Genomic DNA, 20187 nt, shown 5'->3' with positions numbered 1-20187 from the left:
ACTGGTAGAAAACTTAATATCCCTCGTGAAGAAAGATTTTGCAAACTATGTTAAGTTTGCCTGATAGAAGACGAGTTTCATTTCCTGCTAGTGTGCCCTGCATATACTCACGTACGTCATCTCTATATTCCTTCAAAATATTATCTACACCCAAATGTCCATAAGAGTAATATTCTTTTATCAACAACCAAAACAAAGCTGATTATTAATATCGCTAAATATATGTGAATGAATTTAAATCAGATATTTTTGAATGTACTGAGAAATCAGAATGCATGTTACGATGACTAAGCACAATTAATCGTTCCTGTACGCCACTGGAATATTCTTTGTCCACTGAATGCTCACTGAATGTCCACTGAATGTCCACTGAATGTCCACTGAAGGTCTCTCGGGGCCGCTCAAGCAGTCATCGCTTTCAGTTCATTGTTTAAACAACCTTCATATGCAAAGTCCATTTTCCATAGGACATACGTTGACTGTATAACGATGTTAAATACCCATTACCGGACGATTACTACCAGTAACCAGTACCATATAAGTGTACATATGTCACAGTAAGATTGTGAAATCATGAAATCCCGAAGCATTTCAGTAATCTCATAAAATCTATGAATATTTTACATACTTACATAAACTCACTGCAATGTTGCACGAAATCCCTAGTTTCACAATCGTACTGTAACATATACAACGTGACGTTACACTGTGGAAGTGGTTCGTTAATCCGCACATTTGCTAATCGGGACGATTTCAGTGACGCCGCTACCGTCCGGATTACCGGGGTTTCATTGTATATGGTATTGCACAGCGGAGAAACACTATTTTCCGCAATGAATTGCCACCTCAATCCTGACTATACTGTTAAAAGTGAAGTGTTCAAACTGTATTGCCATGGAGTAAAAATTCCATGTCAAGTAAAAAAAATATTAATGTTTTATAGGTGCCTTCCTCCCCTCACCTCACATAAATGCACGCACATACGCACACATAAACACAAATACACGCCTACACTCACACACATATGCACGCAGACACACATACACGAACACACACATACATCCACAAGCACGCACACGTACACACATGTACATACATACGCACGCGCGTACACACTCACACACACGCACGCATAAACACACATACACGACCACACTCACGCACATATACACCCACACACACATACACGCATGCAAATACACACGAACACGCACACAAGTACATACATACATCCACACGCACACACACGCATGTACATGTGCAAGCACGCGCGCACATTCTCACACGCACGCACACATGTGCACCCACGTACACACACACGCACGCACATACATGTACAAACACAGATACACACACATTTACATACACATACACACATACACGCACGCACACACACGCACACGCACATTTTTTCAGCATTTCGTTTCGGTTTACCTCGTTGACTCTGTCTCTGTGTGTGTGTGTGTGTGTGTGTGTGTGTGTGTGTGTGTGTGTGTGTGTGTGTGTGTGTGTGTGTGTGTGTGTGTGTGTGTGTGTGTGTGTGTGTGTGTGTGTGTAGTCTTGAAGGAAGGGCAGCCTACCTTCCAAATGAATGGTATCATTTGGCCTTCGTTTTTGTTGTGAGCAGGCTGCGGTGGCGTTTTTGGGAAGCCGGATATACACTAAATAATACACCGGTAATAAACATTATGCAAAGTTTGGTGCTGTATATGCTCAAGCATATTTTTATAAATCATTGTAATTTAAAACAACATAAATCAGGCATTGGAAGTATGATCGCCGGCAACTTCGTAAGACAGCGTGAAGTGGGCACCCCTTAAGACAATTAAGCAAGCCTCCCAAGGTTTTGTCCTACATTGCACGTCACCGCTCATTGTGACGTACCAATTATGACGTCACATTCGGCAATAGAAAAGCGACACATTTGCAGCTCTACCTGGACCCTAAACTTTGAAATAACCCTCATAGCCGATTTCTATGTTATAATCTGCCCAAAATGTATTGCCTCACATAGTTGGAATATTGCAGTAACCACGGCTCAGCATTTTGTAACTTACTGACAATGACGAAGAAAGAAGTAATTTTCTATAAAGCAATCACCAATTTACTCTGGTATAGCAAAACCTAACAGTATCTTTACTCACAACGTAATCCTACCTCATTGTTTCTGATAACAAATGAATGAGATAAACCAATACCAAGTTTTTGTTGATGATCAAGGTTTATTATTTGATAATAAGTGCATAATTTCATATTTTGATAATGCAAACAACGAGGTGAGGTGAGGTGAAATTGGGTTTAACGCCGCGTCCAAGATTATTGCACTCCTATAGCGACGTGCATGCACGTGTGTGTGGCTGCTTGTACCAGTCCGGACTGATGCCGATTTATGGTGCTAGCTCACTGAGATACCATGCCGCAGTTTGACACGAATACCCCACTCAGACACAAAAAACTGACTTCGAGCCGACCAGTCCTTGTTTTAGCCCCTTAATGCCGAGCGCCACACAGGGTAACAACAAGTACCATCTTTTAACGTCTTTTGGTATGACGCGGCCGGGGATCGAACCCTAGACCTTCCTCTCTCCAAGCGGACGCTCTACCAATAGACCACGGAGGCGGGCTGCAAACAACGCTCCTATTTTGGCGGATGAATGTCATCTCATATGCAAACCCACACACACATGTACCATGAGCTCGCAGTATCAGGAGTACATGTCCTTGAGATTAGTGAGTGAGTGAGCGAGTGAGTATGGTTCTACGCCGCCTTTAACAATATTCCAGGAATATCACGGCGGTGGACACCAGAAATGGGCTTCAGTACTGTACCCCATGTGCCCATGTGGGCAATCGAACCGGGCCTCTGGTGACGAGCGAACGCTTCAACCACTAAGCTACCCCACCGCCCACCTTGAGATTAAGTTGAAGATGTCACTGAATGGACCCAAGATCCTCGTACGAGTTTCGAATCCGACAGAGACAGTTTTAATGAACGCATGACCCTGAAGGTATTCGTTTCACAACTAGCACTAGTTCCAACGTCTGTTAATGTCTTTGTTTAAGGATATCATCAGCGTGTTATTGTTTTACAACGCTTTCAGTTGAGAATGTGAGACAACTTTGATAGTGAAGTTTAAAGTAAGCAACACAAAACAATGAAACCCTGCAGTCCGAACAGCTGCTAGCTATAGCTACACATTCTATAAAGGCACATACGCATTTATGTTTGAACTACATAGGTACAATAGCTATAGTGTGTGGTCATCGCAGAATTCCGCGAATATGCAGATGCAAAATTCAAAGTCCGAAGTCATAGTCTGGTTTTCCAGCTTTAGATGTTTCTATGAAATGGACATGTGTCGGTGTGTCCCAGCGACATTTCTGCACGGCAGGTACCTTGCCCATGTTTTCAATCCATTTGGTAAACTTGGGGTACCGATCAGCTGTCACCCTCGCTTCCTTCACTAATTGGGCCATAGCGTCAAACCTTTCAGTGAGAGGCCAAATCATGAGGTCAACCATCTGTACTGAGCTGCCTGAAATGTAAATATATAGATGATACCGAGAGGGACAGTTTGGACTGTTTTCAACACATGTTTACGCATATTCATGCACAACGGGTGTAGATATATTCGGGAGAAAGGTATGTGTGGGTGTGGACTGGGAAGCTGTCATGGAGTTTGATGTTGACATAGGTATTGCTACCAGATCGACATTTTAATTATATCTGAGCAAATGTAGCGATGGGTAGTATTGGAGAGATAGTGTTCGAATTTGGACCGGCGACGTTTTGAATGTGTGCAGCGTCAATGAATAGCTAAAGTAATGTTGAAACTGATACAAATCCTTTAAATAACAAATATTAACCCTCCATGAACTGGATCTTCCGATAAAATGCGCCGTAGCATGGAGTATTTAGTAAACATATAATGACAACGCTGGACTTTTTCATTTATTGAATCACAGATCAACACATGTAGCAAAAGGTTGAGGATCGATATCGTGTTCGGATCGGCGATGTTTGAATTTGTACGGCGTCAATAACTAAATAAAGCTGAAACTGACCCGTCATGGGGCTGGAATATTGCCGAGTGCGGCGTTAAACAACAAACAAACAACATAAACTGGCGGTTACTAAATAATGTGCCGTAGCAGGCTGTAAACAGATACTGAACACTCAACATCACCGGGCTTATTCAATGACCTCAAGTGTAGAGATGACAGAACACTGAGAGAATCTTATGTGCACCAGGTAACCCCCTCTACTTTGTTGCCAGGCTACCGTCACAGGGCATCGTTTCGCCAATGCATACGTCATTGGGTATTGTGACGTTATTTTTTAACTTTTTGGTACTGAGTTCTAACCTTTTAGGTATATGTAGGCCCAAAACTTAATTTCTTTCAAAAAAATCTCATGCCACTTAGATGTTCTCATTCGTAAGATGTTATCAAATGTTCTGTCCTTTATGTCGAAGTTGATTTCGTATTAACGTGGTGGATGACAGTCCATGTGATCCTTTTATAGCTAAAGTCTTATCACCATTACTAAGCCAAATAGTATTTCTTGGACAATATGGGAAAAATATTCTTACCACCAAAGAACGGGGTCCCTCTCTCTGCAAGAGCCTTCTCCACTGGATCAAGAGCATCATGGAATTCCTTGATAGCATCCTTTGGGACATCTTTGCCATAAGTTGTCTTGTAAAAAGGGCCCATTACCTGAAATTATTAACAGTAGTATGCTAGTAGGAGGCACGGGATGCCGAGTCGTCAAAGATTCGTAAATGGCTGCCAATCTTAGTCGTGCTTGAATGCGCTGATAGCTCATTCAAATCCCTAATGCATACTTTTCTATGATCCCTGGTTTGCAACGCCCATGGCCTTGCTCGTCAATTGCACCAAATTGGTACTTATCTGGGACTGGCATCACTATAGGCTTTCCTCCCATATTAATCTGGTCTGAGACCTGCATCTCTTCGGGCTTTCCTCCCACATTAAGCTGACGCGCCGTGATATAACTGGAAAACTGTTAAAACGGCGTTAAACCAAACTCACTCACTCACTCACTCACTCAACATATTAATCTGGCACACCGTGAAAAAACTGAAACACTGTTCAAAGCGCCAGGAAAACCCAACTCACTCACTCACTACCTTCTTTTAAGGAAAATACTATTATGTGACAATGCGAATATTATTTTGGTAAGTGAAAGAGTTTAGATAATATACATTTATTTTATAGTCACCAATATATATCATTGCTTTTTACAAGAAGACCACACTCGGATCAACTCGGCTTATTCCGCAACCTAAATTATACCTCGGGCAGCAACAATATAATGAACATACTTTACATCGGTATGAATGGCGGCACTTCCACAGAAGGTCAAGTCAGGTGAACTTTTTAATCAACCAATCAACGTCGATGCTTCTAAATTCTCGATACGAATGAGCAAAGCATTCAAGACAGCATGTTTGATTTATTTTTTTGTTTCTCGAAAGGAACTAAAAAGACCACTTCCGAATGTTGATCATTCACATTCATTGTTGATCATTATACTAAGTATTTTATACATCCTGTTTCCCTGCTATGGTATCTGTACATCGATGGACTATCTGTGTTCTGTGTTCCGTGTACAATTCGAAATTACCAAATCGAGGAAGTAATTAAATGTAACCGAATGGTTTTGGAAAGCGAAACTTCTGATTGGCTCAAGAGCTCACGCATTATTCATGTAGACTTGTCCGTCAAAGTTCGCTCAGGGTTCGCCGACAGCAATGGAGTGGTGGTATTGCATGAATTTAACCGTGGTTTTTTTTTACGTAAACCTTCCAATATGGATTCCTGCCAAGTACTGACCCAAGGCCAATTAGACTGAGTCGAGCAGTGTGAAAACACCATACAGTATTTGAGGAGGTTTATAAAATATCATCACGGACCTGATGACGCAGCATAGATTGGGAACCACCAACAAGGTTACGGTGATGACCAACGAAATTCATAGCCATGGGAACCCAGGATTCGAACCAAAGATCGTCGGAATCTAAGGCACGGAGCTCTACACAGCTAAGGTACCTTAGACGACAAGGTCACGCGTGTCCTCAATGATACACTTAAAAGACGTGCCATATCAATTTAAAAACTATGACTTAAAGCATTTAATGTTCCTTGTTTCAATGTGATTCAGAACTGACTTCTAGTCTTTAGGGGATTCTTTCATTAATTCGAATGGTAGTACTTCAGTGTACAGTGCATTGCTTGTGTTATTTGATCAGTAGACGACAGTGTTACCTTTGAAAACAGTTCCACAATGATCCTGTCCCGTGCCCTCCTGTACGGGTCCGAGGGGGTCAGTTTGTTGTTTGGGTACACTTCATCCAGGTAGTCAGCGCAGACCAGAGACTCATAGAGCACCTTGTCGTCTTGTTCTAAGATGGGAACAGCGCCGTTGGGGTTCCTGTCCAGGAACCATGATGGCTTCTGCTTCAAATCAATATTCACTGTCTCATGTCTGTTGAAAAAACAATTATATTTTGTTTAAAATACTCATCATAAATACAATGTCAAAATGTTTTTTTTAGAAAATAGAATACAACATGTTCTTATGCGCTAGAACTAGTCTCGCTCTCTCAGCATTGGGGCCGAACGGCTTGTGTATACTCAACGTTCTTTTGAGCTAAAGCTAATCTCGTAACCTCAGCATCGGGGCCGACCGTCTGGTGTAAACTCACTCTATGTTCTTTGGAGCTAACATTTAGTCGGTTGTCTCTCATTCTGCCTACAGTTTATAATACACCATATACGTTTTATTAGGGGATTAGTTTCACATGATTGAATGCTTTCTGAATACCTGTCTTCCCTTTCTCATCATAGATTAATCCTTTCAACACTAAGACCACTAAATAAAGAAATGTGAATACATGTCAACCTGGCTTGCCTCATAACATGCAATAAGAATTGGCTTCTAGTGCAAACATTTCACCAAACCATAATCAGAACGGCCAACGGCATTCTTTCTCTAAAAATAGAAAAATCTAATCATATCAATACGAAAATAGAAATGTTATCAATGCAAATTTGAATTGTGACTTGGCTTATTTATGCTAAGATTACATTAATGGATATAAGTGTACTTATGATGTGATATTATGTATATGATAATGATGTTATGTTGTCATAAATGCAATTATATGATGAATTATAGATGTTGACATAAATGAACATAAGTGTATAATTACTTAAAAATATGATGTTATATCAGATACGATAATGATATGAATACTTAATGTATTTGTTGACGTTCATCAGCTGATGAGGACAGTGCCTCAGGTGAGCAAATTCCATGATGCGCGAAGCTGATGAACGTCAACAAATACAACTCCAATCCTTATGTTGACAAATACATATACCATAACAAAACTATCCATTAAACATCAAACTTTAATTATTTGAAGCGAACTATATCAACGCGGAGTTGTGTTCTTATGCGCTGGAAGTCATCTCGCTCTCTCAGCATAGGGGCAGAACATGCAGTGTATACTTACTTTATATGTTCTTATGCGCTAGAACTCATCTCGCTCTCTCAGCGTAGGAACAGAACCTCTAGTGTATAGTTACTTTATGTTCTTATGCGCTAGAACTCATCTCGCTCTCTCAGCATAGGGGCAGAACATGCAGTGTTTACTTACTTTATATGTTCTTATGCGCTAGAACTCATCTGGCTCTCTCAGCATAAGGGCAGAACATGTAGTGTATACTTACTTTATGTTCTTATGCGCTAGAACACATCTCGCTCTCTCAGCGAAGGATCAGAACTTCTAGTACTAGTGTACCAAGTATTTACTCTATATTCTTATGCGCTGGAACTCATCTGGCTCTCTCAGCGTAGGGGCAGAACATGCAGTGTATACTTACTTTATGTTCTTATGCGCTAGAACTAATCCTGCTCACACAACATAGGTACAGAAAATCTAGTTTACACTCACTCTATGTTCTTATGCGCTAGAACTAATCCTGCTCACTCAGCATAGGTACAGAAAATCTAGTTTACACTCACTCTATGTTCTTATGCGCTAGAACTAATCTTGCTCTCTCAGCAAATGGGCAGAACCTCATGCTGTAGATCCTCATTTTGCCCGGGGTGAGCGCCGGGAAGGCAGACGCTAAAACCAAAACAAATTGATTGATTTATCGCCATGGAAATGTCATCTAGTCGTGAATCATACCAATCAAAAAGTCATCGGGTACTATGAAACACAAGGGCAGCCAGGTGACAGCATAGAGTTGGTCTTTTCAGAAGAAGGCCATCCTCATGCTTGTCTATGCTCAGCGGACAACAGATCCCAGTTTGCCCTTTGACCTTGACGCCTATACAGATATCCGTTCAAGAATCTCAATGATGCATGTAGACATTAGTCACACATGATATTTAGTCACACATGATGTTTAGTCAAAACAACGACATTTTTTACTTTTTATTGCATGGTTAATGTACCCGCTGACCCTACATGTCAGGAATGGGTTTAAGTTATTTTAGAAACGCCGAACCTGATAAATACATTCATGAATAAAACATAAGTAATTATTTCCCTGCCTCACGCAGACAAGTGGTATGTGTTTCATTACCCGACATTTTCCGCTCAAATATTTCTCACAGCGTCACTAGTACTACAGAGATTGTTTGCTTTGTTCACATGTAAACGCGAAACATTTTTGACATTCCTCACGTTTCACAAAACAATGCTGAACAGAAAATATAGAATTTGAAATTATTCTCATACTAATTACCCTTTATGCAACAAGAGCTGAAAAATAATGGGAGAGTGAAATGTTATTTTCCTTGTTATAGTGCTGAGAAAATGTTTTGAGAAAAATATACCGTAAATTAACCTTATATGTATCTTACGATAACACAAAGACGACCCACAATACACAGAACATGCACAAAGTCTCATAAAAACTTTGTGATTCACAGAATTTAGTGATCAGTACCCTATTATAAAGTAATATAGTTCACGTTTGAGTTTACGCCGTATTTACCAATCTTTTAACAATATCACGGCGGGGGGACACCAGAAACGGGCTTCACACATTATACCCATGTTTGGAATCGAACACGGACTTTTGTTTGACAAGTAAACGCTTTACCCCCACCGCTTCAGTTTCCGTATGAACGTGACTTTGACACAAAACAATAATATTACTCAATGCATGAATTTTGTATGGTTTTAAGGCCGGTTAGACGAGTACGTCACGAGCTGTGAGCTAAATGTGGATAGAATGCCGAGGCTGGACTCAACTCACGTCAAGCAAATCCTAGAAACAAAGGGACGCAACCCTGCACAACATTCGGATCCAAGATCCCTCACTCAAATAATCATCTGGCCCATCTATAAACGTGTATATATTTCACTTGAGAAATTGTTTAGTTAATGTTGTTTATTTTTGCTGATACGTCTTGTTGCATTACGACTGTACCCCCGAATTAAGACGTGCAAACGATTATCATGTAACGCTAATGCGTCGTACACAGGACACGCTTGATCGTGTTTGCACCAGCGACATGCTACAAAATGGCGATGTGAACAAGTATTCATCGAATTAGACGTGATAAACAAGGACATATATGTGTGTCCTACACCAACAGTATAAAAATGGTGGCAGTTTCACGACGGTCACGTGAACTAAGACGTGACATATTGAAAACAGGGTACTCACTCGTTGTGTAGGCCTTCTCAGTCATGGCGATGCTGTGGCTGAATGAATTTAACCCGCTTCCTGTTGTATATACAGAGAAATCGGAATGCCTGTCACGATGACTAAGCACAATTTATCGATGCTGTACGCCACCGGAATATTCCTTGTCTGCGCTGTGCATCGCGGAACAGTAGCTATTACTGAATGTCCACTACATCTCTCCTAAGGCCGACAGCTGTGGGATATGTAAACACAACGGGCTACTGTTTACACACCCAGGTCAGCTTGATCTTTCTTCAGCTATATTTGAGCGCCTCTGCGGTCTAGTGGTAGAGCGTCCGCCCGGTGAGCGGAAGGTCCGGGGTTCGATCTCCGGCTGCGTCATACCAAAAGTCGTTAAAAGATGGTACTTGTTGTTACCCTGTCTGGCGCTCGGCATTAAGGGGCTAAAACAAGACATGGTCGGCTCGGAGTCAGTATACTGTATCTGAGTGGGGTATTCATGTTAAACTGCGGCATGGTATCTCAATGGGCTAGGACTATAAATCGGCATCAGTCCGGTCTAGTACAAGCAGCCACACACACACACACACACACACACACACACACACACACACACGTCGCTATATACGTACAATAAACATGTTTCCTTTGGTTTTTTATTGAATTTTCTTCTTTTCAATTTCGCCCGCCCGCTTCTCTTGCTGGGTAGGGTTGGAGATGAGAGACACATACAAAAATATGGATGGCCTACACTGCAACTGAGGCTTTCCCTTTATGTGCTTCACTTGTGGTATGGCAAGCCCGGAAAATAACAGGCGTTATATAGTGAAACTTGTTTAATCCGAACAGTACAGTTCATAGTGCAAATGTGCAGTTTAATTAAGGGAGCAGTATATATATTTCAGGTAAATATTAACTCGAAACTGTTTTCAGACATACCGGCCACACGACTCGTTAAACCGTATTTGTGAACACGTTGATACGCTCAAGCAAAGAAGAGGAGATTTCAACCAAAAAACTCAAATTATGATATTTTGTGAGGTATATGAGACAAAAATAGTTCGGAACATGACGAGCACACCAACACATCACGCAAGGGAGTTTTTGATCTTGCACAATCCTTTTTTTGTATTTCATCTCGTTTTAGCTACTAAACTGCCGGGCAAAAGAAAGTATACACCCATATTTGATGATGGCAAATATGAAATAAGCAAGAAATGCTTATTTGACGGTGATGTATTTGATACTGGTATCAAAATGAAAAGAAAAGAAAGACTTTTTAGCTGTCCACTTACATGCTAAGATAATACCTAACTTTGTACTTAAACTGCACTCTGTACCTCTTGTTATTGTACCACCACTTTGCATAGAATACATATATCCATCTTGTACGTGGAATACACTTAATTAAAATAATGCCTTAATATACCTTACAACAGTCTACCGGGAACAGATCATTTCGGAAAAACGGGGACCAGCAAAACAGACCCTCACTGTAATGAGTTTCAAGGTTTAATGAAACAAATAGATCGTCTCGTCTCCTTGATGAACACAAACCACATGCATGTTGGTATTGAGATAATCAACAGGATCAGATATGGCGAGATAAGCATGCCATTGCAGCCTCACTCTGCTTCAGGGGGAACTTCAGTTCACTTCAACTGTATGTGGGGTGGGTAGCCGAGTGGTTAAAGCGTTGGTAGTCACGAGAGAGACTCGGGTTCGAATCCTCACAAGGGTATATGTGTGAAGCCAATTGCCTGTATCCCCTACCAGGCTAGCTTCCAGAATAGCGGATACCATCTGCAGGAAATTGCGTAATATACTTCATTAGCAACGAAACTTACGTGTCGCCATTCCACTGTTGATTCGCCTGATATATTTCACCCTATCATTGCGCATAGTGACATTGTAGTCCTTTTATACAAACGGGTGTGTACTTAACATTTAATTTTGGTTTAGAATTTAAATACTTTATGCACGTATTCATCTTCATCACCACGTAAAGGCGTCCAGACAGTAAACCCTACTCTCACAGGGGACGACAGCCACAACTTCCGTTCATTTGGCATGGTTTTATAAACCAGAACAATCGGCTCCGCGAAGGTGTCGAATTTATCAAGGATTTTCAACGAGTAAAGAATTCTTTGAAATATGAAGAATGTAACACTTATGATGTATCCGACCTGGGAAGCCAACATTTCAATGCACCCCAGGATGACTCTGTAGTGTTTGTGTTGGCCCGTTTCGGGGGCCTTTCTCAACACAGGCAAAGGAATATTCCCTTGTGTCCCGATCAGTTCCCCCCAAAACTTACTGACCTTCAACCCTCTTCCCTATGATGAAATTTCCTTTCCCAGATTTAGGCTCATCCATGTCCACAATGCTTCCATCACCCCGTTTTGTTCACTATTGTCATCCACCACACAACGCAGACCTCCCTGTAGAAGTGATACCATTTTTGCTACATGAAGAAATATCAAGGTCTCCACGAATGAAATATTGAAATTTCAAAAATTGAATTGAAAGTCAAAAGCAGTATTTTTCCACATGCTTTCTTGGTACATTTTCTACACTTGCCTTCTTTACGTTCACATAAAAAAGACTCCTGTTCCAACACCTCTACCCTTCCCTTCCAAGTGTCTACTGATGCCTTTCTCTGAAAAAACGAAATATTCTTCCCCATCTTCTCTCAACCGGTACACATTCCAACTTGGTATTTCGGATAATTATAACGCTAAGCAAGCTGTCAAAACGAAAATGTCCGTAGCATGCCCAGATACTGTGGTATGTAAGGTATCAGCTGCTAACTAAACAATTAGAGAGCACTTATTTCTGAGAGGTTTCCCAAGTCATTTAGTTCTACATCCCAGAGTTCCTGGTACATGTATATTTCTGGTTTGACTGATTTTTCCATATTAGAACGTTTCGAACCTCTACACAGAGCTGAATATTGTCGTGAGCTTTAAATAGGTTTTAACATAGTCCCGTCACACTTGTTTCATGACTTCTCCAGAGTTATCGATCCCTGTTTTGTGGAAGGTCAAATCCTGGTCTCTCAACCATCCCTCCACAGCAGCAACAGTTGGTCCTTGTTATAGTTCTGACCACCGTTCATTGTTATACCTTGTTGGTAGACACAAGGGCCAGACTGGGCCAACTTGCACAAAGCGATCTTAGTGCTAAGATGATCTTAACTCCCATACTTTAACATAGGCTTACAATAGTCGTAGCGCTAAGATCGCTTTGTGCAAGTGGGCCCAGGTGAATAAGGTGGGTAGAAACTCGTATCCACACTCACGTACAGCAGTCACTGCATCAAGGCTGGTGTGGATACTATTCATCATTCATTGTCGATGCCAATTATGCCTTTGCTGTCCCAAAAGATTGCTAAATAAATCTTTAAAAACTTTCTAAATGGATCTTGTTGTTTTATAAATACACTTTAGTTGTTGGAGACCACAAATGTTTCAACAAATGCAACACTGCTGGTTAACATAGCTTTAGAGATGGTTACCAGCTTATCCTTCTTTTAATCCGACAGCATTCTCGGAACTCATTGGGCACAAACCTTTGACGTATGAATATGTAGACCTTCATGGAGAACTATTTCTTGTGACTCAAAGTCAAAATTAATTTATTTGTGTGTAGGCCTTCGGCCCATATACAAGAAATGCAGTGCCAATAATACAATGTGAAGCACATAACAGATTTTACGACTTCCTGTCTTTGTTTATACGCATAATATACATAATATTGCAGACGTTTTAATAACTCATCCTGAGTTGTACACAATAATGTTTTTAATTTATATATAGTTGGAAACTTCCAATACAATTCTGGCAAATAAACTTTACGCAGCTCAGTATAATGTTTACAGATCAATACGAAATGACATTCATCTTCAACAGACATTGCAAACAGGACACATACGTAAACATGATTCAATAGACTCACACGAGAATCATGTGGTCTCCTCTAACTCACGGGGTATACTCCGCCTATTATATAGTACCAGGATGTGGACGGCATCATTGTGTTGTTGTGGTGCTGGTGGTGGGTCTTCCAAACACTCTCATCCACGCTGAAATTCTTTCACCCAAAGTTTTCTTGTGGTATATGACCGGACAGCCTCCCCATAAACAGCGCGAAACCGTTCGTCAATACACTGTGGTGATTGATCCTCTGAGGTAAACATATTGATTACTGCTGTATACTGAGCGGTGTCTATTCCAAGCTTAGGAGTTGGGAACCTCCGAATCGAAGTCAGCTATTGTGAAAGACTATAAACACAGGTCTATACCAATATATGTAACATGTAAGCATAACAGCAACCTATATGTTGATATGCAAGTCTCAAAACTGCCTGACAACCCCTGGGGGCACGGATGGCCCAGTCGTCTAAGGCGCCGCAATTCGCTGTGCAGAGTTGTGTCCCTTCGGCACGCCAGAAACCTATGATTGTGGGTTCGAATCCCGGTTCGCCCCGATTATGTTTCTAGGTTTGTCAGCACCATACCCGTGTTCGTGGGTTTCACCGAAGTGGTAAACGTCTAAGACTTGCATCACTTCGGGCTTTCCTCCCACATTAAGCTGACACGCCGTGATATAACTGGAATACTGTTAAGCGGCGTTAAACCAAACTCACTCACTCACTCACTCACACTGACAACCCCTCGTATTAGGTTTGTGGATATTATCATACAAAGTCTTAATTAAACATGACTTGTCATAAATGAACACCGCCAGTCACAGTGTGATTTAATGTGGAGCCAGTGACTATATTAGTGAGTATGGAGTGCGTGATCTGCTTCATATCACTTTGAACACTATTTGGCTTTGGAAGAAAACCCGAAATGACGCAGGTCTAAAACGTTTACAATTTGGTAAAGCACAGGAGCACTGGTATGGTGCCGACAAACATTGAAACGTAATCAGGGCTAATCTGGTATTCGAACCGATGCATACATCTCTAGTTCGCGTATCGGACGAGAATTCCGTGAAGACGTTTTGCCGTGGGCTACCCATGCCCCTCATAACTACATATAATAGGAGCCAATATAATATTATATCGAACATCAGCCATGAATGAAGGATTACATGTAACAGCCCCCCACATGTAGCTGACACACAACACACTTCCACAATCCAGCAATCACGGTATGTAATTATATTACTTCATGTTAGTCAGACTTAACGAAAACCGTTAAACATGATACATTGCCCATGCATGACAAGCTTGAAGGAGCGGGTAAAATAAAGCAATTCAAATGCATGTTGGTTCAAAACACTACAACATGATTCTAATCTTCGGTGTGGTAGCAACTTGTATTGATGATTGTACTGTCAATGAAAATACAACATTTCAACTACTTCTAATCTATCGTTACAATGCTTCAAATTTTTAATACCACATAGCATCATATTAAATTTATCTGTTTGTTTGTATTTTATTTAACGTCGCATCAGAAATATTTGAATTGTATGAAATTCAGACAAGCCAGTGATTGACATCATGAGCATCGATCAACGCAACTGGCACAGATGGCATATTATAAGCTAAGTCACCGAGTCTGACCACCCAATCCATTTACTCGCGTCTTACGCATAATTTGCCGTGGACCTATATTCTAAAATGAAAATGGCCTAGCGTAAAATGAAGGAGTTGAACTGGCAACTGTACTTCAGTAACAGTAACGACGTGTCAGCTTTAATGTGAAAGGAAAGATCGAAGTCATGTGGGTCCAATGAGCAGAAACTGGCCTTGCCTCATATCATGAAATACGTTCTAAATATCGTGCATGAGGGACATTTGAACAGAAATCGATAACAAACACATAGACAAGATCACGTTTCCTTCAGCTCTGCAATGACTTTATCCGAAACAAGTCCACTTATTCAATCCAACTTACGGCGACTTGAGACACCACCAGCGTGTCAGTGCCAATTTTGCGTGATGGAAAACCATCATAACAACTGCCTCCCCTTAGTGCCACGTGTACCACAAGGGCATGTTCTGAGTCGCTTCGTATTGACCTTGAGTAGGTTTCCCCGTGCCAGTGGTGCATGTTGTCCAACTCCAGCTATTTTGGTGTCTGAATATAATCTGTTTATGTGACCACTTTACCTATTTTTATCTTTCCCAACATCAATCTCAATGTCAGGTTTATCCAATGTCCACAGGCACGTGTTCTCCGCTTCGTCTGTGATGGAACACTTTAGATGTGGGCGTCCAGAAAATAGACACATATATATCATTATTATAGGGACGTTTTATTATAAAAGGCACCTGCCTGAACGTTGTGACGGCGTATCATCAATGAAAATATTAATATTCATGTTTGGCTGGTGGTTGGTGGACGTGAATCTTAATCGCCCTTTGATGGTGATGTTGCAGTGTTGGATCTTTACTGGGTGAATCCCGTTTTTCGTCGTAGTCAGTAATACTTCATTAAAAGAAGTGTCGTGAGATAAAAAGGGGTTTAATGTCGCGTTCAAGATTATGTCACGCATGTACCATGTTCATGTACGCGTGTGTTTGGCTTTTTGTTCTAGTCCGTACCTACGTCGGACTTATAGTGCAATAATGACATTCTCACATATCACCCATCTCAGTGATTTATCACTATTTCTTTAGGATATCATGTGATTGGCCACATAATACTGTTTTCATGTGTGTGTGTGTGTGTGTGTGTGTGTGTGTGTGTGTGTGTGTGTGTGTGTGTGTGTGTGTGTGTGTGTGTGTTTGTTGTTTATCGCCACACTCAGCAATATTCCAGCTATATGACGGCGGTCGGTAAATAATTTGATCTAAACTAGACAACCTAGTGATTGATATCATGAACATCGATCTACGTAATGTGGATACGATGACATGCATCAACCAAATCAGCAAGCCTGACCACCCAATCCCGTCAGTCGCCTCATCCGACATGCATAGTTGCCTGTTGTGGCAAGCATGGGTTGCTGAAGACATTTTGTAACCCGGGTCTTCACGGGCCCTATTTATCATGTAATGGGTAGAATCGGCAATCGGCAGGTTAAAGCAATAAAAACGATGTCCATTTACAGATATATAAAATTATAAATCAGGCAGGACTTTTACAAACATGGCGAGGCCCTTGTCTCTGCATCGAGTTCTGGAAAAATTACTGGGATACTTGTTATCAACTTATCATTATCCAGATAATAGATTAAGTCTATCATACCGAAAACCAGTGAATAACAGGGACGTAGCTGAGGCCTTTTACAAGAGTAGGCAACGTTGGAGACATTGGAGAAGATATTTAGTTTCGACGCTAGCAAGCGGGATCAGTTTCCAGCTGTCCATTTCTGTGCCCCTAGACCTCTGTGGCTTAGGGCCTTTTCCCGAATTTGAAATGGTTGGATTTGCCGGAAATATGTCCAAAATATTACTTTGTTATCCCCCCGGCATATAATGCGGGGGGATATTAGCGATCAGCCAGTCTGTCTGTCTGTCCGTAATCATTTCCTTTTCCAGGGCAGAACTCGAAAACTATTCAGTGTATTTGATCGAAACTTGGCAAATCTATCAGTCACATACTGAGGTGATGCCATTTCATACTTTGGGATTTTTCTATTTTTTATTTTTTTTAAGGAAAGAAGTTGGACATAGACTCCATTGGGGATGGGGTTCTTTTCCGGGGCAGAATTCGAAAACCATTCAGTATATTTGATCGAAGCTTGAAAGATTTATCAGTCACATGCTGAAGTGTAGCCTTTTGCTATTTTGTAATTTTTTTAAATTTTATTTTTGTTATTTAGGAATGTTTCAAAATTCCATTTTTCCGTGTATTTATGGACACAAGTTAGACTTTGCTGAAATGGAGGTAGGTGTCGTTTCTGGAGCGGCACTTAAAAACAGTTCAACAGTGTTGAATCAAACTTGGAACATGTATTATTCAGGGGTTGAAGTGGTGCCTTTTGCTATTTAGAAATTTAGATATATTTTTTTCCTGTTTCCATGGCAAGAAGTTTGACTTTGACTACATCTTTAAAACTAATAGGTACTCTTCCTTGAAACTATGCACACATATGATCAGTTTGGCATCTGGTGCCTTTTGCTATTTAGGGAATGTTAGAATTTATATTTTTTCCGTTTCCCTTGCAACAAGTTTGACTTTGACTGTTCATGTTGGTGTGTACCTGACATAGAAATACAAAGTAGTTCCGAATCCCAATTCTATGGTATTGTTTTGATAGCTCAATAACTACTCTTGCTTTCTGACAGACAGATCAGATAGAAATACTTCATCAAGTGGACTTAACAGGCAGATATTATCATTTGTTCTTTCGAATTTGTAGGGGGCCGGGGGAATTTGTCATCTTCTGATGACTCTTATTTCGTTTTGTCGCTGTGTGGGACGTCTGACTGCATTTTGCAACGTTATGACAATGTAATATGCAGGCAGGCTCCAAACAAACGTGACGTCTAGACTAGAGTAACATTACTTTTGATAAAAGAATATTACTCTTGCCGACGAACCAATGGATTACCGTGAAAGTTGATCACTGATGAAGTTCTCTTTGTGCTTTAAAAATTGACATTGAATAATTATGTGGAGGCAATAATCTTTTTGCCTATATGGTAGTTATATTACGCCTGCCTCCATTTCAAGTCACGGCTACAGTGTCTATTTAGAATGCAGGGCATTTGCCTTTTACCTATGTGGGGAATCGATTCGTCCGTTGTGATGGGCAAACCACATCATGAATCAGACAGATCTGCCCTTTTAGTGACATAAACGTAAAGTGAATTGACTGATTACTTTATTTAGTATGCCAATACAGTATTGTCATATACCAAGTATCAAATCGAGTCACGTAATAGAAACAAATAATTCATAAAGTCTGATCTAGGGATATTATGTGGTTTCACAAAACAGACGCTTGATTGAGACAATTGAAACCCACGACAATTCCAACCCTGGCAAATGCTTTAGGGGCAATTGAAATCAAGTGCTATTGCTACCCCGAACAATTCCAATCCCTTCTGTAGAAACGTGATCTGACAAACCCAGAAACATCATCAGGGCGAAACTGGGATTCGAACCTGCGATCAAAGGTTTCTGGCAAAGGGAAACAAATTTGCACAGCGTCAGACGTGCCCGTGTTCCCCACGAAAAGGAACGACGCATGTACATGTTAGTCAAGACACCATTGAAAGAAGTGAAATGGTCCACGCAGGGTACTCACTCGTTGTGTAGTGTTTCTCAGTCATGTCGATGCTGTATGTGACTGAGTTCAACTCAGTCCCTTCTGAATTTATACGTAAATCACAGCCAGTCACGATGACTAAGAGAGGGTTTAACATGTAATGACTTGCTACGTGCATCGAGAATGTTCCAAGTACAAAGTATAGCCTTCATTTGAGCACTTCATAACGCTTATCAGTTATTATTATCCGGATCGAAGGCTACAGAAATGAAATAAGGTCGCAGTATGTGAACATGTCCCGTGGCGACTCGACCCATCAAAGGGTGTTATCTAAAATAACTCCCCTGCAAAATTTACAGTGCCAAATTTACTAGCATGTTTCAGTGATGCCCACACAATGAGGCTGTGCACCTGTCACGTGTTGGTTGGTTGGTTGGTTTGTTGTTTAACGCCGCAATCAGCAATATTTAAGCTATATGACGGCGGTCTGTAAATAATCGAGTCTGGACCAAACAATCCAGTGATTAATATCATGAGCATCGATCCACGCAATTGGGATGGATGACATGCATGAACCAAGTCAGCGTGCCTGACCGTTAAACATGATACATTGCCCATGCATGACAAGCTTGAAGGAGCGGGTAAAATAAAGCAATTCAAATGCATGTTGGTTCAGAATACTACAACGTGATCCTTATCTTCGGTGTGTAAGCACTTTGTATTGATGTACTGTCAATGAAAATACAACATTTCAACTACTTCTAATCTATCGTTACATTGAAAGACTGAAAATCCATAAATTTATCTTTACACCACTTCCAATTGTTAATAACACATAGCATATTTTAAATGATTTGTTTGTATTTTATTTAACGCCGCATCAGAGATATTTGAGTTGTATGACATCCAGACAAGCCAGTGATTGACATCATGAGCATCGATCAACGCAACTGACGCAGATGGCATATTATCAGCTAAGTCACCGAGTCTGACCACCCGATCCATTTACTCGCGTCTTACGCATAATTTACCGGGGACCTATATTCTAAAATAAAAATGGCCTTGCGTACAATGAATGAGTTGGGTTTAACTCGCTTGGAACAATACATCAGTAACTGTTATATCGTAATGTGACGGCTTTAATGTGAGAGGAAAGCTCGACGTCATTTATGTCAAATGCGCTGATTCTGGCCTTGTTTTATGTCATGATATACGTTCTCAATATCGTGCATGAGGGACATTTGAACAGAAATCGATAACAAACACATAGACAAGATCACGTTTCCTTCAGCTCTGCAATGACTTTATCCG

The 20187-nt window shown here is 40.8% G+C and overlaps 1 protein-coding gene across 3 annotated transcripts; it reads right to left on the bottom strand.

Moving 5' to 3' along the window:
- Positions 1-3101: 3101 nt before the first annotated feature.
- LOC124148253 (glutathione S-transferase omega-1-like) lies at positions 3102-19071 on the bottom strand. Of its 3 annotated transcripts, none has more exons than XM_046519245.2 (5): positions 18916-19071; positions 8057-8162; positions 6292-6511; positions 4593-4719; positions 3102-3536 (listed from the first exon to the last, which is right to left on the bottom strand). In XM_046519245.2, the coding sequence occupies exons 1-5, from the start codon at positions 19052-19054 to the stop codon at positions 3298-3300; spliced, it is 831 nt and encodes a 276-aa protein (XP_046375201.2). In that variant the 5' UTR covers positions 19055-19071; the 3' UTR covers positions 3102-3297. The 3 variants fall into 3 exon arrangements, with proteins under 3 accessions (XP_046375201.2, XP_046375202.2, XP_046375205.2); XM_046519246.2 differs by lacking the exon at positions 18916-19071 and adding an exon at positions 9718-9960; XM_046519249.2 differs by lacking the exons at positions 8057-8162; positions 18916-19071 and adding an exon at positions 6732-6769.
- Positions 19072-20187: the final 1116 nt, after the last annotated feature.

The sequence above is a fragment of the Haliotis rufescens genome, unplaced genomic scaffold (assembly GCF_023055435.1).
Source record: "Haliotis rufescens isolate VD_foot unplaced genomic scaffold, xgHalRufe1.0.p SCAF_19, whole genome shotgun sequence".
Lineage (NCBI taxonomy): Eukaryota > Metazoa > Mollusca > Gastropoda > Lepetellida > Haliotidae > Haliotis > Haliotis rufescens.
This window is presented reverse-complemented; position numbering and strand designations above follow the sequence as displayed.